Source organism: Myripristis murdjan, chromosome 6, assembly GCF_902150065.1.
Source record: "Myripristis murdjan chromosome 6, fMyrMur1.1, whole genome shotgun sequence".
NCBI lineage: Eukaryota > Metazoa > Chordata > Actinopteri > Holocentriformes > Holocentridae > Myripristis > Myripristis murdjan.
Window position 1 is genome coordinate 14,032,872 of NC_043985.1, and position 26,499 is coordinate 14,059,370.

General features: G+C 41.4%; 1 protein-coding gene across 1 annotated transcript in view; it reads right to left on the bottom strand.

Annotated features, from left to right (window-relative positions):
- LOC115361243 (A disintegrin and metalloproteinase with thrombospondin motifs 20) overlaps positions 1-5,781 on the bottom strand; it is an 83,899-nt gene extending 78,118 nt beyond the window's left edge. The window contains exons 1-3 of the mRNA XM_030054616.1: positions 5,691-5,781; positions 5,112-5,467; positions 756-924 (exon numbers count right to left, since the gene is read on the bottom strand). Of these exons, the coding sequence (XP_029910476.1) occupies positions 756-924; positions 5,112-5,467; positions 5,691-5,781 (616 nt within the window). The remainder of the gene's footprint in view (positions 1-755; positions 925-5,111; positions 5,468-5,690) is intronic.
- Between the last annotated feature and the right edge of the window lie 20,718 nt (positions 5,782-26,499).

Below are 26,499 nucleotides of genomic sequence, written 5' to 3' on the forward strand. Positions count from 1 at the left end.
AGAGTGGGGGCTGAGAGACCCTCCAGATTTTGCCCTCTGTGTTTACCACACACAGACTGAGGGAGTGAAAGAGGGAAGCATATTAAGGAGGTATTGGCCTGGCCCATCAGGTCACTCCAACTACTTTAAACCTCTGCCACACACAATGGCCACCACCAGGCGACAATGGCTGAGTTCAGACAACAAGCAAATCAAGCGTCCCGCACATAAAAGATTTATTGCATCAAGCAACAAAGGCCGCCCACAAAGCTCCCTGCAAGCATAGTTCTAAGGCCTTGCGTCACAGTGAACTCTGCTTGGTCACCCTGATTTCTCTCAAGGGCCTCTCCACCACCCAATGGTCTCAACCATAAAAATTCAAATGAAACCGGGGGAACATTCAAGTAGCTTCTCAAGCAGAAAACCTCTCCAGTTCTTTTCTTCCCTACTGCAAACTAAAAAAGTAATTATTTCTTCCCTCTGTGCGCCTGCCATGGCCCTGGGTGTGAATGCTCCAGCTAAACGTGAGTGAAAACACCAGGCAGTGCTGGAACGCGTTTGGCTTAATTTTCAATAACACCCCTTAATCAAGGCTGAAATCTTCTCACTAACCTGCAAGCCAAAGATCGTGACTGAGTATAATTTGCGCTTTTAGGGCAGATTTTATTGCCACGGCTCAGAGAGTGAATGCAGGTCATCAGAAGTTAAGTGTGTGTGGGAAAGTCAGACAGACAGTGGTTGCAAGCAGTGCAGTTACACAGTCTGTAGTCTGTTACCTGAGGCAGCACAGGGCTCTGTGTTGGCATTGCTGTGGGAGATGTTCCTCTTTCTCTCATGTCTGTAGACAAGATGAGGTTTGTTGTGCTCTTCATCGAACTCCTCCCCCGCAGCATTCATCAGAGGCTCCAAGAAGTATTCGCCATGTTGAGTTGTAAAAGTTCCGATCTGCAACACAGAAAAGGTGTTATGAGGGCTTTAGCGTGAAACATGTACTTACACGTGTGCATATGTGTAGATTTGGCGCACAGTTTATTGCACTCTTTCGTATAACTAGTTGTTGTCAAACTTCAGTCATTCTGTGTTGCCCTTGAGCACTATTCTGCACATTACTTCCATGTTTCTGAACAAGGTTTCATTTTTGACAGGTACACTTCGAAATAACAAGTTATCTCAGAGACGTCAAAAACTATAGGTAAAATGTCACTGTCAGTCATCCCTGAAAGCAGAGTCCCACTGGGATAAAGGATAGAACAGGAAAAGAGTAAGACAATCTGCTTTTTATGTTTTATCAGTGCAGAAGAATGATATGATTATGACTTAGTAAAGCATTTCATGCCTATGTGAGGACTCTGAAAACACATTTTCCCACACAACCTGACTTGAAGGAGTGACAGAGAGAAATCTACTATGAGGAATGACATCATCATACAGGGACAGAGCTGCTGTCAAAGGAATGCTAATATTGATTTGGCAGCTCAGTCCCTCCCAAAGCTGCTTAGCTCACTCAGCCATGAGGCACAATGGTGTTTGTATGGTAATTTCATGCGCACACTTAAACAGGATATTGGACACTGGAATGTTATCTTTTGGGCGGCATTATTCCTGAGCGTCTCCACAAGTGATGGACATTTGACAATGGAAAACATACGGATCGGATATGGAAAGACATGTACATAATGTGTACCTTTCCTCTTCACTTTTCAAATGGGGCAGGATTAGTAGGCTTTAACACACAATGCATATGTCTCTGAAAGCACAGGCTGTGAGCGCTAGACGTGTTCACTGCGGCAGTATAATGACTACCTTATAATAACATGACACTGGGAAGAAACAACCTCACCACTAGGTGAGTCCTGAAAGCCACAACACAGCACACTGCTACCTTAAATGATGCTCCACATTGCTCCTAAGTCTTCAGGCCTGGTGAGTCAGTAGGAATGAATGAAACTGCTGCTGCTGTGCTGGCATCGACCAAAGCATTAACAGAATCCAGTTACAATGTGGCATTGTGAGGCATGACAGCATTTGCCAGGAGCATCTGTACAAGGCCATCAGTGATGATCTTTTATCTCCCAAAGACAGACATCAGGGATGACAGCATTCCACTTCTCACCCTCAGGTATTGGACTTTAAAGTCAGAGAGTGAGCACATTGTGTCACATGCCTTCATTGGAGAAGTTAAAACAAACTTCAGTACTCACTAATTAATCTCTTTGATTTGTCATTCATTGGAAGTGACAAGTACTGCAGACCAAAGGCAGGCTGATAGCCATTAAACTGCACATTTAATGAAACTCTTTCATTCACTCATTCGTCCAACTTCTTTACCCACTTATCCTATTCAGGGTCAAGGGGAGCTGGAGCCTATCCCAGCATGAGGCAAGGAAACATGCTGGACAGGTTGCCAGCCAATCACATAGCCAACACATGAAGACAGACAAGGCACATTCCTGTTCACAACAGTTCAGAATGTCAGGTCCACCTGAATTATATGTTTTTGGACTGTGGGAGGAAATCTACAAAAAGCAGCACAGAAAGGGCATTTAATGAAAATACTCTCAAAATGATTTGCATGCATCATGAACATTTGGAATTATCATGAGCACTAACTCATACAGAAAAAACAGTGACTCACAATGACCTGGCAGTAAAGTAGCTTGCATTTTTTTTTTTTAAATGAATGCTTGTTATCTATTGCGTATGCAATAATCTGTAGCCTACATAACCACTTAAGTAACAGCTCATTAAAGATGACAGTGTGCCCTTAGTAAAAACTGCAGCAATGGCTACAATGACTGATTCATACACTATCACAACTGGGCGACATTTACCTGAAGCTACTAAATCACGATCTATGGTGAAGAAACCTCAGTTATATGTTTATGGTTGATTCATTCCTGAGTTGTTATATGGTGTTCACACAGGGCTGAACAGACAAATGCTCTGTTTAGTCAATGGAGAGGCCAGAGTTTCAGGGTTTCCCAGCATTAGCCCAGCAGCAAATCTGGCAGAAGTTTGGACAGACACAATGGTTGCTGTTCAGCAGTGGGTGCTGAACTGGACCTTACAACTAGGGGACTCTTATTCCAAGCAAGGTCAAACTCATGACATGCACGGAAGGACTGTTGGCACACATATATTGTATCAAAGTCCACAAAGACACTCTCAAGTCTGGTGGATACTGAGTCATCCAATGTGACATACAGTTGTAGTCAATCTCTTAAGTTAAATAGGGCATAAAGGTGTCATGAGTCTGATCTTTACACAGATGTACATCACTTGGCACTGGAATGAAGAAATAACCCTGTTTCTCAGGACATGGTTGACTCTCCATGCACTTGTATTATGTCAGAGGCCTGAGAGTGAGAGCTCCTTTGGGAACCAACACTTCCCACGGTGTGAGTAATCGGGAAGTTCCTCACAACGTTCATTGGCAGTTGTCTCCTTTTCACAGCATTTTCTCCTCTTTTCTGTCTGTCACAGCTCACTTTGAAAAGGCCAAAAGCCCCTCAACCCCACCCCCCTGTTCGCCCCCTGGGGACAGCTTTGAGCAACACTGGACAAGGGGGAACCTGCATTTTCTAGAATGACCCCTTTGTTTTAGGGCTTAATAATTCTTTAATGACCTCATTTCAACAAAATGTGCCTGGCCACTGAGCACCAGTGATCAGAGACAGACACATTTATGACCCAATAGCCTTTGGTGTTGTCTCCATTGTCCTGTCATTCTCAGTGAGTGATGATGCGGATAACCAACAAAGATTGGTTGAAAAAGGATGCAAACATGTTTGGGTAAGTGACTCATACATCACAGTTGAGCGGGGGTGCAATTAAGGGCTTATTACCCTGATAATTCCAGCATAATTCAAGCCTTAAATGGCTATATAAATATGAAAGATACATATAACATATTTCAGCTGTTGGACACTTTCATCCAAAGTTCTATGAGTGCAAAGATTGGGAATCAAACATCACTGAGCTATACTGCACAGTGATCACCTAATGCATTGTGAACGTGTCAGCTAAGAATGTATCAGCCTCGGCATGCAGCTGATACCTATTCTAACATACTATCCTGGTACTGTACACAGTGCACATATTAAAATAAGGATTATGTCATTGACAAGGGTTGTGGAGCGGCACAGGGAGGGAGACTCCAAGGCTGTGGTCCCTCCCTCTCTCTCTTTCTCTGTTGCTGTGGCCAGCCAAACACCCCCACTAGAATCCACACCAGAATCCGGCTGGCGCGACAGAGGTCAACCCCCTGCCCCTGTACCAGTAACCTTATCTGACCCATGAAGTCATCCCCTTCAACACTTATCAGATTCTCTCACACAGGACTCTGCAAACTACATGACTTGGGCACTAGGATTGTCATATGCTGTAACAGGGCTGTAAAGTCATTATCATCCTATAATTGCATACAGTAAGATCCAATGATAAAGAAAATGGCAATCACATAAAAGACACCTGGTATTGCTGATACTTCTGTTAAGTACATCTAAAGTAAAGCAATATACCAAGCGCAGTGTTGTTTCACACTGGACTTAAGAGATTTTAGAGATTAACTGTCTCACAAAAGCTTATCTCAGCAGGGTTTGTGTCAATATTGAGGCACTTAGAACTGCTATGAAGAGAAAGGTGATTGATAAAGTAGCATCCTATGCCTCACACAAATTTAGAGAACATAGATTTATCCCTAAACACAGCTTTGCAATCATAATGATAATTTCAAATGTTCCCTTTGAGTGCTGTGCCAGCTGCAGAATTGAACCCGTGGAACTGGTAGGGATTCAGTGTATTGCTGAATGACACTTCAGAAAAATGGATGCTGGTTTTGACATGGCCTGGAACCCCATTCTCTAACCACTAGCTGAACCTGCTGCCTGGAGTGACAGGTTGTAGTCCTACACTGAGCAACAGCATCACCGGACATGCAGACATCAGGATGCTCTGCTCTCCTCCCCAGTACTGGCCAATGGCATTTGACTAGCGACACTTCACTTGTGCACTTCACTTGAGCTGCAGGTTACAGAGGGTATGCATGGATGAAATGGTAAGATGAGTGCAGACCTGTCAGCATTGCCTGATAATAGTATCTAAATTGAGCAGGGGTGAAAAGTCATACTCACAAGGCCAGTACACAAACTGAAGACGGCAGGGTACTCGTCCTTGGAGTTGACGCGTCCGCGGAAAAAGCAGTGGCGCATATCGCTGGGGTCTTGGTGCTGGGAGTCATTACTGTGCTCCGCTCCCAAGTGTGTCACTGTGTATGAGGGGGCGATGAAGCCGGAGTCTGCGGTCAGATTGAGATGAAAGCGTTCCCCAAATGCATCAATTCTGTAGTGAGCCCGTAATCCCGACAGGTCATCATTTAAACTTCTCCGTCTCCTTTTGTAGTGCAACGTGTGGGGGAATGATTCTCCGAAATCATTTACACGGAGCGGGTTGATGATTTCATAGGATGACAGCTGCTTGATGAAGGTTTCTGGACGAAACAAAAGGGCAGTGAAAGTTATAATAGGCTGGCGTTCAATCAAAATATAGCGGTATCACTATACACGCAACAGTGTAATAATTTCAGCCGCAGCCTGGCAATCCTAAAGCATACAAGAGGCATCAATCTCAAACACTACAGGCTACTGTTAAAGCAGCTTCAACTTTTATCACTTAACAGTGTCATATCCCCCAAAATCAAAACAAAAGACTACCTTGTTTCGGATGCAATCGGTATTCAAAGGAGTCCCGGACAAGTGCTGACAGATGACACATTAGTCCAACCAGCCAGATTGCAAACTGCATGATTTCCTCCGCGAAGAAACCAAGGCTGTCGTCTCCAAGGCAGTACCCTCTCTCGCTCCCAAGCGGCTCCCCCTCTCCTTTTCCCGGCTTGTCAGCAATAGGTCGTGGGATCTGCGGAGGCTCTCTGCAGCGCAAGTCTTGCAAAGTGCACTGGCCTCATCGCATTGCTAAACATGCATCCACTACCCTCTATAAACACGCACTATCTATGATACATTCCTCTCCCCCCAAAAAATGCTTTCTAGTGTAAACTGCAGTCTATACAGAGAGGAGGGATCACTGCCAAGTACGCTTTCCCTTAGCCATCCATTGAACACCCCTTGCACCCTAAGCACTCACCAACTTCAGAAGCAACGCCCCTAGACTCCGGAGCCAATAGTGAGTGCGCCACGACCACCACACACTCGGTGGGGCAGTCTTGTGTGCTGCTGTGGTTTATTACAGAGGATGTTACCATGAGCATAACCTGAGCAAACAATCAGCATTATAAAGTTTCAGATTTGCCATCTTATGCGACTGGCGTGTGATCCATTTACGCCAGCAGGTAAAGCCTTGACTAAAAATCACTGACATTCACACAATTACCTAAGGCATCTCAGGCACGTAATACTGATCTTATAGTGGTGTGGCAATGGTGTGTTGCTGGCACTACCCCGTTAACCCCATAATATTCCTAAAAAGGACTTATATATGTCTCAAAATTAAGTTTTGTCTGGGTTTCACAATATTCATCTTATGGATTTATTTTTAGCTGTCCTAATGAAACTCACCATGGGATGACAACACTTCTTCATCATAAAGTTGTGTGGGAGAATGTCATCCAAGTATACGTGAAAAAGAAGGAAAAAAAAAAGGTTTGGCAAAGTGCACTAAGAGACATTATTCACTGGGGCCTAATGGAGGAAGTGGACTTCTTTGGCTATGATGTGGTCAGCTTCTCGTTAATCATTTGGGCACGTAAAGTCTAACACTCACTTGATGGACGTGTGAAAGGACTCTTGTTTTCATCTCCTTTGGCCACTAATGTCACAGTATTGTGCGTGATTAGATTCGGTGGGCTCACCGGAAACGCTTTTGAATCCGGTAAGCTCTTCTTCTTTGACTTCACACAAAACATCTAAGTTTCCAAGTCATGGCAATTATTTATTTTAAGAACACACTGAGAAGTTGGTGCCTTTTACGCACCACATGGAATGCCAAGAGGAAAAACAAAATCACTGTATTGGGGTTAAGGTTAAAACGATTGCTTTGCCATAGGTCTTTTGTTGAACAGGCTATTAGATATTCAGTCATGTTATCCAAATATGTTGCAAATATGATGGATGTTCTACCCTCACCACAGCTACACAGAATAGTGTCTAAAAAAGTTTTTTTTTTTTTTTTTTGCACATTTGGTATTCATACCAGTGTTGTTGTTGTTGTTGTTGTTGTTGTTGTTGTTCTAAATTAATTATTTTTCCAATAAATCACAAAATTTCTGCTACAATTGATTAGGTTGGGTCATCCCATCTTAAAGAGCTGCAAACAAACAATTACCTTTGGCTTTCAGTGGAGACCTAATGTGTTTTATGATGGATTAAAGGCTGTGTCAGAGGTTTTTCCACCCTGCCAAGATCGAAAAACACTGAATATTTGTACATTTTTGGTATGATGTTCAAGATATTGAACACAGACTCAAAGCACTGTGTACCAGCAGCTGCAATCCAAAAATTCTGCTATCAATCCTCAAAAATCCACATCTTCTTTCAACTCCTTGTAGAAGAACATACTACTTGTATTACTTTAAGGTGAGTTAGTAATCAATAAATGAAGAGTGCAAAGCACATCTGGAAAGACAGTGGACTCACTAATAAAACAACAAAACAACCTTTCCGACAACAGCATTCATGCATGTAAGAGTGAATGGAGCCAATTCAAATGAGCTGTGGTCTCAGCGTCCAAGTCAAGCTGCCTAAGTGGCATCTGAATTTCAGAGCTCCTGAGATGAAGTTATTGTTGTGTTGAGTGAAATCTCTTTACTGTAACTCCTCTGATGCTTCCCTGATGTGTTATTCATTCAGTCTCCAAACCTCCTGTGAAGCTATTTATCCCACTAAACCGCTGTCAGAGCTCTTTCATGATCAACACCAGAGTGAGAATGTGCAAAGAACTGAATCTGACACAAAGAAACCAGTTGTGGTCCAATATATTAACTACGCGCTACTCTTCAAAGGTGATGAACCCATGATATGAAACCAGCTCTTCACTGTAGACTCTACACAGACATTACAGGGGGCGCACTCCCAGATGAACTGTTTTATTTCACAAATCAAGTTTACTCTCCACGTTAGACTGATCTTTATAACAAAAAATACAGATCTTTATTACGAAAAACAGCTATTATCTCATTCTAAGGAGTATCACACTGATGAAAGTTGCATAACAATAGGGTGTTTTCTAATAAATAATAAATACAAAATAAGAAATGAAGACTAATCTGAAATAAAAGTCATTTTGTTATATTACAAAAAATGGTTGTTGGCCTGAAGGCAGTTCATATAGGATATCCACCAAACATGGACACAGCAAACAAAAAACAAACAAACAAACAAACAAACAAAAAATGTAATTTATGAAACAAATGATCTCAAAAATGTGCTCTTGTATCTTGGACCAGACTGGTCATTTTGATTGTTTGGTGCATTTACTACAATTTATCAGCATTTTACAAATCATATAGGGTACTAAAGATTTAACAACATAATTAAACTACCTTGATTTTCAAATTTGAATTTTTGGTTGAAACACCCACCTTATAATATCCTGCTTCTGATAATGATAATTGGCTGTGTAAAGCAAACATTTCCCTGGGGACTACTTTCCAGTGGAGAGATTGTTTCACTCAGCCTAATTTCAAAACCCAGCAGTGCAGCTGCTTTTAGGAAAATTAACACAGACAACTTTATTACAGTGATGGAATACCAGTGTGGATAAAGTTTAAAGTCTCTGAAAGTTAATTATCATATCATAATGGACTGAATGCAATCCCATGGGTAACAGATTGGAAAAATTATATCAGAGTTACAAAACATGGAAAAAGATTAGCAGAAACATGAGGTAAATACAATCAAATAGATAGATATTATGCTCAACATGCAAGGTCATTGATATGGTCCTTTAAGGCTGAATGAAAACTTGTTAAATGAAAATGCAGTTTGCTTTTGGATTCTGCTGCATGCCAAACAGGTGTCAAAACCCCCTTTAACTTCACTCACCCTTCTAGTAACTAGCTTTTATTTCCTACGGCACATTATTAAGCTGTCACACAAGCCAAAAGACTGCACTGGATAGCTCTTTGGGGGTTCGTGTATTGCTACCCAGATGCTATGCTTAATGAATGAAATATTCACAAGTTCTGAGTTTGTTTCATCACCAGATGCGCAGAGTCAGGTCTCTGCACATAATGATTCAATAACTTAATGTGTCCAAGCGGTTTTCTCTTTGGCCTCAATTTCGACTTCGACTTCGATTTTGACTGTGGTCAAATGGCGAAAGGTTCAATTTACATACACGCACTTCTACATATGGACTTGACTGTAATGGTTGTAAGGGCACAAATGCCTATCGGTAACTGCAGTGGCAATAACACCTTCTTTTTCTTGTATGTCTGACAGAAAATGCAGCAGGAAGTTGTCCCCTTGATAGCCCCTAATTGTCCACATATTGAGGTCATTGCTTGCAGATCAAATGACAATGCCAGTAACGAAGTGCTGCTTAGAGGCCTATGGGTCCCATATGTTAATCCATTCACCATCTCACATCTGTAGTGATATATTCTCGACCAATTCTCTTCCTCGCTCAGCACTTGGCCCGTAGTGACCCTGTAGGGTCAGGGGAAGGGGGAGGTTATGGAAAATTATGTGCAATTAAGGACTAACGACTGAGGGTGATTATCATCATGATATATGTGATGTAAAATGATTCCGAATCAGATTTATGATATTCTGCCATATTAAACAATGTTAAATCTATAATTAGTGGAGAAAAGGTTGAGAAAACAATCTTTTTTCCCTTGATTATATTTTATAATCTGAGCATTGTGACTTTGTGGTATTGTTGGCAATTGCAGAGCTGAAGTTTACTCTAATGCAGCATATGGTTGCATGTCGGTCTGGATTACAGTACCAGTTACATGCCAAAAATGTAAATGGAAGTCTATTTTGTCTTTATGGTGACAATGATTTTAGAGCTGAAGATTGTCTTCAGCAGAAGAGAAGAGTTGCACTCTAATAGCAGTAGTAGGCTATAAGAAGGGAATTTTAGTGCTGTTCACATGTGAGTGATTTGGCAGTGGGATCGTCCCCTAAGGCAGCAGTCAATTGTGACTCAATAGAGGATGTCAATAGAAATCCCAAGCATGGGCTTCTGATGGATTGTACTGACCACAACAGACTGAAACTTTTTTCTCTTCCTTTCATTCATGTCCGATCCTCTCATGCTTAATCTCTGTTTACACACCAAATAGCTCCATTGTTTGTTTTGCAACTTTCTTTTTTATCTTCCAGTGATGCTTTTTTTTCAGCTGTTGGTATATGTTAAATAAATATGTAGCAGTTGTGTTTTCGCGACTTTCCTTCTATCTTTTCTCTTCTGATCTTTCTCCCCTTAGTTGATCATTTACTCCATTCAATATTGTGTCTTGACTCTGATTTATGGCATGATAGCAGTGCAATGCTGTGACACCACTGATACTTGAAAATCATGTTATGTGTGTCATAATTTAGGGAGATGGATCCGAGGAAAATTTACGGCGTGTGGGCTAACTTGACAGGGGATTTAAAAAAAAAAAAGAAAGAAAGAAAGAAAGAAAAAAGCAGGATTTGAATGATAATTCAAGAGGAAACTCTTGTTATTCTGCTTTGGCTGATATGAACACTGTTCAAACAAAAATAATGTTGTTAAGGTATCATGTAACATTGAATCGAGTCAAGGAGAATCAATGCCAGATATTCTTGTCAGATATGATTTGGAGCTCCCCCAAAGCTGATGCACCGCTCAGTCATTCCTACTGTAGTCTGTAAGTAAAGGCAGCAGTGGGAGCTCTTCCACTGGCATGTCAGGTGATTTATCATCTACGGGTCTGACCCCCCACACCCCCGCCCCTCCCCACCCTCACCCCTTCAGCCTCCCCCAAGCTTGAGCAAAGCCCGGCCTTGAGAGCTCAAACAACTCCAGAGCTACTCTCCCTCTCACGGTTCAGTGGGTTTGAACTCTGCAGTCATAACAATGATCTATACCTCCTGATATACATCAGGGCTTTACCTTCACCGGCCACTCCTTGCAGTGTTGCAACCTCTGCTTTCTTTGACCCGTGTATGCACGTGTAAGAAGTTTCTTTTGCAGAGAATGTAACACGACCAGAGGCAGTGTTTCCTCCAAGTGTAACCAGCAACTGCGATACATTACAGCACATTATTGCAGTTGTGTTTGACATTGAGCTCATCGTGACAAACCACAGAGCACATTGAAATACTTCATGCCATAACACAGCATGCATTGTGCTGCGGCACCAAGGTAGAGACTTGCACTTTGAGTTCCTCATGTTCTTCATTAATCTGCCCAGTGTTAAATGCGCAAGGTACCATGACTTTGAATCATTTGAAGATAAATGAAAAGTGCAGTGGTGTGGTTACTGTGTCACTGAGGGAGTTACCATAACATAGTGACCCCACCTCCCCTCCTGTTTCATCTCCCACTGTCCCCTCTGTCTGACCGTTCAGGTGGTTCTCATGGTGCAGTGATCAAGGAGCTCGGCCACCTGAGACCTGTGTTGGCTTGCACTGCAGATTAAGGCCCCCCTAAAGATGCTTCCGCCCCCTGTTGCTGCACCGAAGCCTCATAAGCCGTTGAGGTCCTAGTTCCCTTTAAACACACCAGTCTGTCAAAGTCTTTCCTGCTCCCATCGAGTGAGGTATTGTCTGTCTTAGCTCTGGAGAAAGCTTAAAAAGACTGTCAAAGCAGCGCTCTCTCACCACTCTCCTTGAGTACTGTCCCATCAATGACTCACCATATTATGGCAAAATAGCAAAAAGACTGACAGAAAACAAAGTGATTTCCATTTGCTGAAAGGATCCAGACAATAGGGCTTTTCATTGTACACTGTCATGATTGTATTGAATACAGCTGTATTCTTGTATAAATAAATTGTCTTGCTGCTTTCACAAATATAAATCTTGTATTTTGACATCCACCTTACCTGATAGGTTGGTTTACACCGCAGAACCTGTTGAATGATCCTCAGAGAAAAGAAAAGCTCCTGATTATCACTGTGTTGCTGAGGGCATGACATCACACATAAAAACACTGTGAGCTGTCCACTGTGTAAGCTGATAAAAAAAGCAATCATCTTTGTTCGTACCAGTTCACCTTTCTAGATTAAAGGAAAAGTTCACCCAAATTGTAAAAAAAGATATCTTGCAACTTACCCCGAGTGCAGTCTATCCATCCAGACAGTTTCTGTGTCATCTGGCCGCTCTGCCTCGACCTTCTCTGTCTCGTGGCAGCCAATTACAATGGGACTGGATGGGTATTCCTTTGTGGAGCTCAAAAATTAAAATGTCAAAATCTTAACATCAACAGGTCTTTCCAAAACAATGACATGAATACCTGGCACAATCCACAGCCTCCATGGCCAAGGACATTCCTTTGCTTTTAATAACTTTTGAAAATTGACTCAAGCCACCCCCATTGCCTATTCAGGGTGGATAAATACAGTTTACAGAATGGAAACCTTGAAAAATCACATAGAAGCCATCCGGATGAAAGGAATGTACAAGGAGAGAATGGGAAAATATTTATTTTTGTATTCTGGGTGAAATGTTCCATTAAATTGGCCCTTTAAAAAAAAAATAATGTCAATATGTATTCTCAAAGTCTTTCATTTAAAAGATAACATTTCAGTGAAGCATTTGACCGATTTGCAGAATAAATACACTAGGTGAAGAGGGAGTCAATGAAATCTTTATTCTTCTTCTTTTTTTTTTTTTTAATTGAATTGAATTTATTTATTTATTTGACAGAGTACCACAAAACACTACCATTTCAAGCAAACTGGCTCTGATAGACATGAAGGTACTAAATTGCACTCCTTTTCCTTCCCAATCCCTCTATTTTTCTTAATCTTACCTTAGATTTGGTCCATATGTGAATTCTGTTTGTCAATAAGAGCTTTAACCCAGCAACAGCCTCATTAAATGAAGCCTGTCCTCTATAAATATAAACTGTTACAATTTTCCCATCCCCTGGCTGTGATTTCTCCACTTATCTCCTCTTGGGCCAAACACGTACTAGGCTACATTTTCCATATCAGGAACTGTATACATTTTCACTGCTAATGGGGACCATAGGGAGACAGAGGTGAGAAGAAAGGTGAGACTGAGTATGTGGGGGTTTATGTGTGTGTGTTTGGGTGTGTGTGTGTGTGTGTGTGTGTGTGTGTGTGTGTGTGTGTGTATGTGTGTGTGTGTGTGTGTGTGTGTGTGTGTGTGTGTGTGTGTGTTTGGACTGGGGAGAGGATGGCAGAGAAAGGCCTGGCTGTCGGTGGAGGGCTGTTTAAAAACGACTCAGGCTGATGCATGACATGATTGTATTTATTACCCTGAGATGGAAGACAAATTATAGACTCTGAGCACAGTCAGGCAAAGTGAGACCTTAATGATGAAATTTACTTAAAAAAGATCTGACACTAAGTGGGGACTATAAACCTTAATAAGCCATGCAGTGCGTAAGCATTTTGTAGAATGGACGATGATCTAAACAGAAGCCACGTGCTTCACTGCCCAGAATGTATTCTTCCCAACTCTACCCGCATCGCAGCGCCTGCCCTATAAGTCATGTGAATGTGTTTGAGTTATCAGGTTTCACTGAGAAATGTATTCCCTTCTGCGGCTGTCTGTTTTGGAGGCAATCATGTTTCTATCCCTTCTGCAATAGAGATAGTGTGTGCTGTTGAAACAGGAATGGAATCTTTTCTGACCACTTTCCCACATTTTTCTCTACCAAGAATTGAAAGCATAATGTACCTTTTGAGGTACAACAGTGACTTAGTCTTTGTGACAATATCTTGCTTTTTTTTTTTTTTTTTTTTTTTTTTTTGGTTATGGAATTTGATTTTCAAATACCACACTTGGTATTTTATTTGATACACTGGCTAGAGGCCGATTTACACAGCAGCTTTTCAGTTTGTATAATTTGTTTCGGCCCTTAATGCCATGCCAGCTTACAAGAGGGGAAAATTTGACATTAAATACTACGGCTTATGAGAGAAACAAACTTGTCACCTGATATGTGTCCACATCATGATGGAACACCATGCACCAAGTCACAGACACTCAACACATTTTATTCCAGTTCTGACCGTAAGGCAAAATGCTGACCACTTCACTTTGCAGGGGTTTGCATTTTCTGGTGTCACGCAGTCGACTAATCTGGTAGTGATAAGTGGCAAAAGCCATGGCAGTGACAGCTGCCGAGTATTTGGGTGATTAACAGCTGTGAGCTTAAAGTTTTCCGACCCAGGAGATTTGATGACAGTCCAGGAGGGGTCCTTGGATCTTTCTTACGGTCCACTTATAGTATGCACAATATCCTTGAAAGGAAGCCTTCGTGTAAGGTCAGGGTTAAAGGTGGGCCTAGTCTGAGCTCTGTTCCTGTGTTTTCTTTGAAAACGTTGCTGACAGATGAAAATCTCAGAAAAAGCAAGCTTTCCAGGAACTAATAAAAACTAGCTGATTGGATCCTGTGGTCATGGAATTCATTAAACATATGAAGGCATACAGGACATGTAAAGTTTATTTTCAAAAGTAAAAAGGAAGGATGACTGCTAAAACTGGAATTACAAGCTTTTCATGTGGAAACAGCTAACAGATGTGACAGATATAGATGTCATGGACCTACTTGTGGTGATAAGGAACTATTTAGATTAATTGCATGTCCATTTTCATCTCTGTTTCTCTTTTTGTCTCACATCTAGCTTTCAGTAACTCTCATATACATCTCTCAGTGTTGCTGAGAATCATTTCTCATGTGGGCACTCAATCACATCCTCACTGTGAGGTATCTTTTCTGCCTCACTGACTCTCTCTCTCTCTCTCTCTCTCTCAGATACCCACACACAGATATACAAACATACAGACATGCTATCCTCATTTTCCGCCCCACGTGCTTCTTAATCCAGTCTCAATAGATCGGGGTCAACAGGTGATGCTCAGTTATCCCAGAGCTCAGGGGGGCATTCGTTTACTCTGTGTACTTACTACTTGATGGCCTCGTGCCAAGAGATGACATCCATTCCCTTGCATGCCCACATACACACAAAACACAAGTACACACAGTAAATCCTTAAATTTCCTGTACCCCTGCCCTATTAGCCCTCTTGGAATCCACAATGGATGCCAATGCCTATCAGTGCCTACTCGCGACCTCCTGTCATAGGCAGCATATGCACAGTGATGAACAGTCTACCAAAAGAATGACCACCTGTTCAGGCTGTTTCATTTACATAATTATTAGAGGAGGTGTAGCGTTTTAAAACTACTCCACATTTCACAACAAAACAGAAAAAAGAGTAATATATGACCCCATAATCCTGACAATTTTGCATTGAAAATGTTTTTTTTTTTTTTTTTTTTCCTTTGGCTTATGTCTTCATCAACTTGTGACCCCCAAAAATGATCTCACTCCCCCTGGGGGGTCCAGTTTGAGAACCACTGCACTATGGCAAGAGTAGCCTAAGTTTCCACACCAGTATATTATCATTCCTTCCATTATCATATATTTACACACATATGGCACACGATAGGAAAGTTTGCATTTTGGCCTAGCCTTACGAGATTCTCATGTTTTGGAGAAGAAGATGAGGACTTGCTGGATGTAATTAAATCCCCAAAGACTGCAGGCAGGACAACTGCTGCACTATTTGTGAACTGCAACCAAAATAACAGTGAGTCACATGCAGTGGAAATAGATAATACTGCCCAATGAGAGTTTGGTGTAAAACGGTCTCTACTTCCATCAAGAATCCCCATAGAAGACAAGCAGGGCCTGCGAGGATGTCCTTGAGTGCTCTCGGGGTAAACTGAGCTCCCTGCTCCACTGCTAATAGATACACACACACCATTTGGGTACATTCAAACAGCTAGTGTTGCTTGAGGTATCTCAGTATGGGTGTTAGCTTTGCAAAACATTTATTCTCACCCGTTTATGTTCTGTTGACAGCAGAGGCAGCCAGATAGGCACCACAGCAAATATTATGAGAGGTTAACCCAAGAAATACAAAATAGCTGTTTAGATTTATCTCACAGTCAACCTAAAAATACATGGTGTGGATAAGAATTTATGAACAAGGGTGACTACTTGCAAGCTCTTTGCCCTCAGCTCAACCCTGTCTTTGCATATCTATTACCTCAGACATGAGGATGTAAAAATGGAGGTGAGTACCAGTTTGCTTCCAGAGAGATGCAGCAGACCTGTATTGCTGTAACAGTTTAGATGCGTAGAGACTCCACTTCAAGGAGAAATACCATGCAATTTAGGAATCATAATTTGTATTTCTCTGGCCTGATACAGCTCTGTGTAAATGTATAAACTTGAACAAGGTTCTTTCAAAGATAGAAACCAGGTATCTCATCTATGATTGTGTAAAACAGAGCTCAAAGCTGACAATTAAAAAATGCTGTTTGGTTGAGATGTATATCAAACTAAGAATGATTTCAAAAAGAAACACACTGCCTTTTTGTTTGTTTGTTTGTTTGTGTATATGTGTGTGTGTGTGTGTGTGTGTGTGTATGTGTGAGAGAGAGAGAGAGAGAGAGAGAGAGAGAGACAAGGATGTCTATCTCGTCATTCATTTTGAACAATCCTAGGCTAACTGTCAAAACTAGTTAAGAATGTGTCTTCTGTTGTAACAACTAACACTTTGTTTTTTATATTTTTATTTTTGCTCTGCATCAGTATGCAGTATGTCAGCTATCATTAAAAAACTTTCTCTCCTTTCACAGGAGGCAGGCTACGGCTCGACATCCTTTTAGTTTCCTCTCCATGATAGCATGTGGCCATTGGTAGAAACATCTCTTACATTACAAAAACAGGCACTGCATTATTTCATCTTTTTACACCTCTCAAGACCCATGGGATTTATTGTGTCGGCTGCTCTCAAATGAAGTCCTACTATCGAGGTTTACTAAGAAGCCTTAGTTGGTCATTTCCAGTTGTGCAGCAGAGGGTATACACAGGTATTCAGAGACTACCCACCTCTTTTTTCTGGCGATTTACAGTATACCCGCCTGTCACCCAAAAATCCATTTAAGTATATGGAAGAGTATACCAACTTCTTTGTTAGCGATCTACATCTACTTAATAGTATACCCACATCATCAACTCTCACTGCAGCCCTGGTCATTTCTTCATGTTGATGTTTTTTGTGAGAGCACAAGCAGTAGCCAAATGACTAACTGATGTGTTTCCTGTATATGACCACTTCCTAAAACACTTGGCCTAAATAGCACCGTCACAATTCAAAGCAAAGTTACTTATGCCAGAACTAGAAAAGCTTTAAACTGATGTAGCTGAATTTTGCCCACCCACATTGTGAAAAGAAGAGGAAATCATCACCCCACAGCAAGAACCCGAAAGAAACTGTTGATCAAATGCAACTGCAATAGTAGATGAATGTGACCAAAAGAAACAAACAGCATTGACGGACCACTGAGGGGTGAGTTCACAAGTTGCATATAAATATTTGCTGTAGAATAACGTATATAATCTGTAAAAACAGTTTTGTTTTGTTTTGTTTTTTTTTTTTATTATTTAGCTGCCTTGGTTAAGTTAAAAGCCACAGCTAAGCAAAGACATTTTAAAAGTGTTGTATTTCCAAAATGAAATTCACCATTTAAGAAAAATGATCTAAATCTTTCGTGAATTTCATGCACTGTGTATAATTTGTTAATTTAAAATAATGTATAAATAAAATTTAAAATAAGTTTAATCATTTTACTCCAGCTCTTCCAAAGGCAGAGGATGCTGACTTTGATCTCTTCAGTGATTTTCTGCTTCTTTATGAAGGCCAGCATTTACAAGTGCCAATGCATCATAGGTTTGATGGACTATATTCTACTTTTCAGTAATACGCATGAATTTAGCCCTCGTTTGATAGAATCTGATCATTTCAACTGTGCCTTTTTTTGGCAGAAACTCTTCATGACGCAGAGTTTTCAATCAGCGTTACCCCACACATTGCAGTGGAGTCTGGTCACTGCATCGTGATCCCGTATGAGTTTACCTATCCAACAAACAAAGTCACCATCCCCTTTGAAACAATTTGGTTTGAAGGAGATCCACACAAGTACCTGAAGGAAACGGCTGCCACTCATTTGGAATCAAAGGGGAAAGCTACGTTAAACCTAAATGGCCTGCCGCAAGGGGAGTACGAGTATGGTTTCAAATTAGAATGGGGATGTAATCAGACTTATACTTTTCCTGAGAGAGTTCAGATCTCAGTATCTGGTGAGTAAAAAATTGATAATTATTTCATAGGGATTGATTTTATTGTATGACATTTAAAAAAAATAAAAATAAAAAACTCATAATTCATATATTAAATCAACTATACACTGAAAAAAAATCATGCAGTGTTTTTTGAGTGGGGCTTGATGCATCATGTTGAACAATCAATAGGCCTGTGTCTTAATGCTCACTTATTCCAAATGTCATTTATAATACCCATTCACAGAGATGTAATTTGTGACCTGTAACAAGCATCAGGAAATTTCAATTGTTTTGTGTGTTTGTATTACATTTATTACATTTTTAAATATATTTGTTTATTTCCAGCATTAACGGTCAGGCCAAATGTGAGAGTTCCTCCCCTGATGGCAGGACAGTCAGCCAAACTGAGCTGTTTCAGCAGTACTTTATGCTCCGGCCCGACGAGTGTCTACTGGAAATGGACCAAAGCTAATGGGCACACTGAGTTTCTTCACGGAGTTTATAAGAAGCTTATTGGAAATACTGTGAACTTTACGCCGAAAGCAGATGACCACAACACCAACATTACATGCGCGGCAGTTTATGAATACGATGTGGTGGAGACAACGGTTACTTTAGCAGTAAACTGTGAGTATGCTGCAGTATTTATGTAATCATCTACTATAGTGTGTGAGAATGGCATGGCTCAGGCGTGGGGTTAACCACACTGGTTAGACCCAAGCATTTCAGCGACCCTGTCTTTCAGTCGTTTCTCAGTCCAGTGATTATATTTGGTCTGTTACCTCATATTTTCTCTTCTCCCCCCTCTGTCTCTTTTTCTCCTTTCCCTACTGTTTCTTTCATTCACCTGTTCTGTCTGTCTTCCCTTCTTAGCTCATCCTACACTCTTAAATGGATCCCAGTGTACAGTCGACGGAAAGCTTCTCACCTGTGTGTGTATCAGTCAGGGGATTCCTCTGACACCGATCACCTGGCCGCTGGACTCACTCACAGACTACACCGTCACCAGCTCTAAAGGCATCCGAACAGTGAAGAGCACCTTGACCATGTCCCCGACTGAGTACCGCCACACCAGTATCAAATGCATCAGCGCCAATGAGTTGGGTCGAGCTGAGGTTGAACTTCCTGTGCAAAACCACACAGTGGGCTCCACACTGACCTGTAAGTAGATCAGAATCAGAGAAAGTATTGAAACTGCACAGTGCATTGTGCAAAATTACCACACACAACGCTGTCCTGGATCAAATTTGCCTTTACAACTGCTTTTTCCCAGTGGAGCTTCAGTCCTAATCCTTAATGCCAAACTCCACAACTCTAAATCAGTTTCAAAATCCCATTAAGCACGCATAATAAAAACATTTTTTCCAGATTAGGCACTGCATCATTTAAGAGGGTTATCCTCAGAACACTGGAATTGCTTCCTGTTGAAACTTAGTGATTCATGACTGTTTTTCAAAGAACATTTTTAATGACAGTTCAAAATTGAGAACTGAAGTGTGGCATCAAACAAAAAGAAACTGTCATCAAAACTGAGTAATGATCCTTTGCTAGTATTTGCTAGTAGTAGATTATTCAAACAACATTGAGAAATAAATATTTAGACAACATGAGACATTAGAAATCATATACAGTAAGGATTCCCCATTATGTTCTGGTTTTATTTAAATATATGTGAATGTTGTCATACTTATGGTTTGGGAACAAAACTGGTCACCACAGGATTTTGATTTGATTTTGGTGCATGATGTTGTTATGTTACTGACCTGTTGCTGTTCATGTACACAGAAATCAATATTTTGGATTTTGAATAGCAAATCTTTTTTAATGGAGTACAAACTTTACTGGTAGATTGGTCACGTTGGAGAATGAAGTTTGAAGAAAACCTTCCCTGGCTGACAGCTGGTCTGTCCATGAGCCTCAACTTGGCCCTGCTCTGCGGTCTGATCATCTGCACTTACAAACAGTAAGAATGAATTATGAGTTAATTTTTGAACATCCGCATAAAATCAGTGATTACCTTAAGTAGGCAAAGGAATACCAATATCTTCAAATTGTGCTGTCTCAAATATTTACAAACACTTTTTATTCCATAAATTTGTAGGAGGAACAGTAGACAAAGGAAATCACACGAAGAAGAGAGAAAATATGTTTCTTTGAAAAAGACAGATGATGGGGAAGAGTACAGTGTGATTTCTCCACAGCCCAGATATGAATTCATGTCATAATTTGGTTCCCTTTTATAGTGTTAGACAAAGATACATTTCAAGATGCTGTATGTCTTTCCTGCGAGCTTGTGAGTTTTTGAAGTGTTTTTTAATCACTTTTTGTCTTTTTATTTTAGAGTGCTTGTTTAAATAACATCAAGACTCAGTGTCTCATGTATATGCTGAAAGTGTACAGTTTTTTTTTTTCTATGCAGCTTTGGAAATCCATAATGCTTCCAGGAGCTGATCTTCATCTTATGTTGTTTTCTTTAAAATGTGAAAAATTAACCATAGCTCTTTTAGATAAATTTAAAAGGCAAGTTAGCAAATCAGCAATTTGGACATTCTGTTTACTCAACATAAAATAAAAGATTACAGACATCATGTCATTTTGGTCTGTTGTGAATGTTCTTGTGTTTCTTGCAAATGTGGTCACAAAGTACTGTACGCTGAATACTTTATTTCTCTTGTGAGTTGTCTCAGTAACATTCTGAACGTAACATTGTGATGAGTGAGATAAGTATACCACAAACTGTTTGCCTCTTGCGGGAGTGAGCATGTCAGCAAAATGTTTGGCATGATGTAATGGACTCAGGTGAGAATGCAGATCTGGGATTTAAACTCTGCCATGTTGGATTAAAGTGACATAGACCACTCTGCCATGCTCTTCATCTTTGCCCTGACTCATCTTGTTGGATACAGTCAAGCATCTAATGCAAACCACATAAAAGGGCAAGCGGCTGCGTTAATTTGGCATTGACCAGACATTGGGCTGACAGTCAAGACAGCAGGTGTGAATTTAAACTCCAAAGAGAAGAGGCGACTTGTCTCTGGACAAAATCATCACAATCTACTGCAAAAAAAAAAAAAAAAAAAAAAAAAAAAAGCAGCATTGGGGTTGATCTTAAAAAAGGTAATGCACTATTAATTACTCATTAGCCTACTTACAAGTTTCAACAATATTGGACTCTTTCAGTTTCTTTTTTATTTCAGTATTTCAGTGATTCAGTATATACTCATTATATTATACCACTTTACTTTCATATGTACCTCACATATCAGTATTTTCATCCTATCATACCTCTAAAAATTACAAACATCTTTCTACCTCTGGCAGACTACAAATCAGAGGGTGACAGTGACAGTAATAACAAAGGTAACTGTAATATTTCAAATCTGAAATAGTAACTGGTGTTACTAATCCTTGCTGGAACAACAAATAGGTTACTTTAAAATAATTTAAACTAAGTAACACGTCACCTGCCAGCACTAGAAAAGAGTAAACTTCAGAACTGTGAAACCCAAGTAATTGTTAAGGGAGTGAATCACTTCTTATGAGGCATTTCAAGTCAGACTGTAGGCTGCGCCATATCCCCCGCTGACCAAGAGAATGCACTCCTAATAAAATCAGTGATGATCCTGCCATTATTTGTTTTCGTCAAGCATGTTTTTGCATTCTGAAGCCAGTGGGACCATGAAGCTTCATTCCAAAATTCAAATGGTGCAAAAAAATTTGCACCATTTGAAAAAAGCAGCATCCACTTTGATCAAATGAAAGCAAGCATGAAATATAGAGTGACATTTATCTGTTATGCCATTTTATTTTGGAGTCAAAGTCTTGACTACAACATATTTTGGAAAATTGGAATAATATGTTTTATTGATAAATTTAGTCATCAGTTTCGAGAAACATCTTTTTTTCTGTCAAAATGCAAATGATTATTTGTCCATTTTGCTTGGGACCACCAGTGGTTGTACATGAGTCATGGCAGATCAGCTTTAACAGTGTCAGTCTGTCTAAAGCAGAGCTCATCCCTTTATACACCCACAGAGCAGACTGCTATTCTGAGCATTTACAAAGGAGAGCTCAGCTTTTCATCTCATTTCATTCCCTTATGGCAGGATTAGGGCCTTGCAGCACAGAGGTGTTGTATAAACACACACACACACACACACACACACACACGTTGTGGTCACTCTCTGCCTCAGCTGACCCTGTCAGAGGAGGGTGTCAGTGTGCCAGGGTGTCCCTTGATGAAGACCTGGTTCTACCCCAGCAAAACATGGCATTTCCCAGGGACCAAGGGAACTTTTGGCTACAGATAACCTGGCTTCACAGATACTACTGTGTCTAAAATTAGTTTTCTCAGAATGCCCCATGATAAGACTACTTGAGATTTCACACTGCACAGTGGTAGTCACTTTGTTCAAATCCCAAAACTCTGTGCAAGAGCAAGGCGCAGAGAGAGGGACAAAAGAACAAAAAACACGGACTAAAAAAAACTATCTTTGTGCATGTGTGTGTGTGTGTGCATGTGCACTTATTTAATGTGTGTCTGCTTGTGTGTGTGTGCGTGTGTGTGTGTGTGTGTGTGAACAAGCAGGGGGTTTTCAACAGCAGCTTGATAGATGGCATCACTTGTGTTACATTATTGGGCAGCATCCAGGTTTTCCTTTTGCTGCTATCTACACCGCAGCAAAGCCAATCGATTCTTTACAGCCTTTGATTCAAGATCAACCACAGTACATTGGAGGGTCTTCTGCTTTTTGTTTCCGCTCTCCAGTACCTGGACTGCCTGTGACCATGAGGAAATGGGTGCCACACTTGTTAACTGGCTGCTGATTTTTACCATATCTTGAGACAGCCGGTCTCCATGGCCTATTTAGTCATGATATCTGTGCATGCATGCATGTGTGTTTCTTATTCCTTGGAGGAGACTGATGAGCTGTGTGTGTATGTTAGTGTATGCTTGTGCATGTGTGTGTGTGTGTGTGTGTGTATATCCTGTCTATGTGCACTACAGATGTATGTGATTTACATTTGCTGCAGTGAAGTCAAATCTGACATTATCATTACTGTTCCAGGACACTATCTCACAAGCACAGCTTCAAAGCAGACTGTATCCACAAGTCTTATCTTCATTAAATACACTTACAGTGAAGACCTTAACGGCAGATAGCGCAAGGCACAACCAAACTGATGTCACCCTGAGACTGATGCAAATATACTGAAGAAAGCAGACACATGATTTTTTAATGCTCTTCATGGAGCAAAATTTCCAGATCATAAAGCAATCAACCTTAACAAACAAATCCAAAACAGACACTGGGAACTGAGAGTTGTGAGTATGAAAACATTGTATGATGATAATTTAATCGCTCATTACAGCCTCCAATGGAACGTGCTGTTCTGTACAGCACTCCATGAGCCATGACCCGCCCAAGGTTCATGACATCAGAGACTTGAGATTTGCGAGGAAAGGGTCCTTGCTTCCATTCTTCCTACCTCCTCCACCAGTCCAACCAGTCCAGTCCAACCAAAACAACTCTCAATCCTGTTTCAAATCCTCAGCTGTGTAAATCTTCTGGCATGAGTCCATGAAGTGGTCCCGGGGAGGAGGACGGTGTTTTGGGGATTAGCCCCAGTCCAGGTGGTCTTCATTTAGCCCCCAACCGCATCAGTGGAGTGCAAGCTGCTGTGAGGGCTTAGCAAGCGGTCATCACAACTCCCACCTGCTTCTGATCCCCTCTCCATCCACCTTGGCTTCATCTCCATTATACGCATTTCAGCACAATCCACCTTAGCATTGCAGCTCACAAAACTTTGTTGAATATCTGTCAAGCATGATATGGTCTGTGACGGATAGCAGCTTGCATCATGTTGCCTCTGTCGTGCAGCTGTGGTATGATGGACAGCATTACAAAATCCTACAGATTAATGTGTTGTAAGCAACACTTAGGGATTGTTCTGAATTAACATGCTTGTGCTGTAAGGCTGCAGACACATGATCAGCGGTAAAACTGGTCTACACTGGGTGTGCCACTGATTTCCTGTGGAGAAAGCAATGTCACCTAACCATGCAGCAACATGATGCTGAACGGCATGTTCAAAATCAACAGGCTGCGTTTGTTTTTAGCTAATGTTCGCTAGCTACTAGTAGCAAACATTAGTTAAAGTCTCCTTATGTTAACCATGACCTTTTCCCAACCTTAACCATGACCTTTTCCTACCCTGGTGGTAAACAAAGCTAATATAGCAAACAAAAGTGGCTAAAGTAGCTAATGAGCTAATGATAGCTATGTTATATATTATGGGTATTTTTGGTTCAGAAACACCGAAATTTCAACATATTTGTTGGTATGCATAAATGTAAAATGGCAGCATTTTATTTTATTCAGATGACAGGACTGTATCATGGACAAAACGCTTGGCATGGAGACAGTGCTATGAGGTTTATTTTAATATATTTCCAACTGGAAAACTAACTGGCGCTGATTCTGCACCCAACCTAGGGGAGACACTTTTTGCATCTGAATGTATTCAGGTCAGGATTGAAAGGAAATTACAAGATAGGGCTTTACTATCTTGTAGTAGGAGGAGTAAATATAATAATCAGATGAAGAAGACGGGCAGAAGGAGAGGGGCATGACAGCTCATATGAATAAGCATAACGGTGCTGAAATGATGAACACAAAATACATAAAAACAGAGCAAACTCCTCTAAATATACCCCCCACTACTCATCTTTCCCAGCCCCACAAATGGGTGTTCTAGGTATTGTCCCTTTGTTTGTCAGAGTCTGAAGTTGTGTAAACATCTCTAAATGGTAGGGAAGCTTCTGAAGATCTGAGAGAGACTCTGATCAAAGGCACCTTTACATGCAGCCGGTTTCAGTGTTGTGTGTGTGTTTGTGCGAGCGTGTGACCCACAATGAGATGACAGACATAGATCTGTCTGGTGTGGTTCTTCCAGGGGCCCGACTGCATTTTCACAGCCTCTGTTTGCACAACACAAATCGGGAAAAGAGCGCTCACCTGCACCCAGCCTCCAACACCTCACGTGAACGCAGGCCGGCGGACTGAGACCACCATAAGAGCTCAAATAAGTGCAGAGAGGCAGAGCTAATGCCGACATTTGAAAGAAACCTTGCTAACAAATCAATAGAGCAGTGAATGTGCAAATTACATGGCTTCAGCTTCAGTAACTGCAAACGTGGCATGTGAATGACACAAGAATTCTCAGGTAAAAGCGTTGTGAGTTGAAGACACCATTATCCTCTACACCTCTTGAGCAAACAGAGAAAAGAGTGGGAGAAGGAGAGAAAAGGGAGGGCTGAGTTCAAGACAGCCTCACTGCTCAGCAAGAGCTGCCTTTGAAAATCCCTTCAACGAAAAGAATTGGGCCAAAGTAAATGTCTTTCCAGGAAGTCCAAACTCTGGAACGTTTTTGCCGATTATTGTTCGAGGTGACATTGCATGAGAGCTCTTTTGGCTCAGCTGCTTCCATGCAGTCCAGTCCCGAGGTACAGGGGACCACCCATCAGCCCTCTCTGAAGAAATGCCCATTCAGTCTCGGCTCCTATTCACAGCCCTGCCTGTCTCTCTGGGCCGCTCCTGGCTGAGGATTTGGTTGGTGGTGAGGGCAAGAGAGGAGGAGGGGGGTTCTTAAGGCAAAAATCTGGGGAATGAACTCTGGTTTTCTTGTGGGCTGCCTCCCGATCAGGCTAAAGCAAGCCAAAGTCAAGGGGGTCTCCTGCTGAGGAAGGGCAGGGCTTTGCCTCGCCACTCAGCTCCACAGTCATGTCCCAGAACAATCAACAGTCGAACCCCAGGAGCCAGACTCGGCGAGAGGAAAGGTTAGCAGCGGGGTGGGCATGTGTTGCGCCTGGTGGTGACAGTGACATTGACAGTGATGGGAGGACAAAGCGGCGGCAAGCAGCTGTGTGGGAGGTGACAGTGGGGTGAGATGAGAGGTTGAGTTTCAGGGGGCCGTGCTTCTTGGGCTGGTGAATACAAGTTGAAGTGAAAGGGGCAGGCTGCATTTGTGGGCCAGACTTCATTTGTGCAGATGAGAGTGGGGTGATGGCAGGGAGGGTGTGTAAGGATTCTGGGGCTCTGGGGAATTTGTTGGGTTCAAGCTGTGTTTGTGTGGCGTCATTATGCTGTGGTGTAATGTATGTGACTGCAGGAATTATGGGGCCAGGCTGTTCAT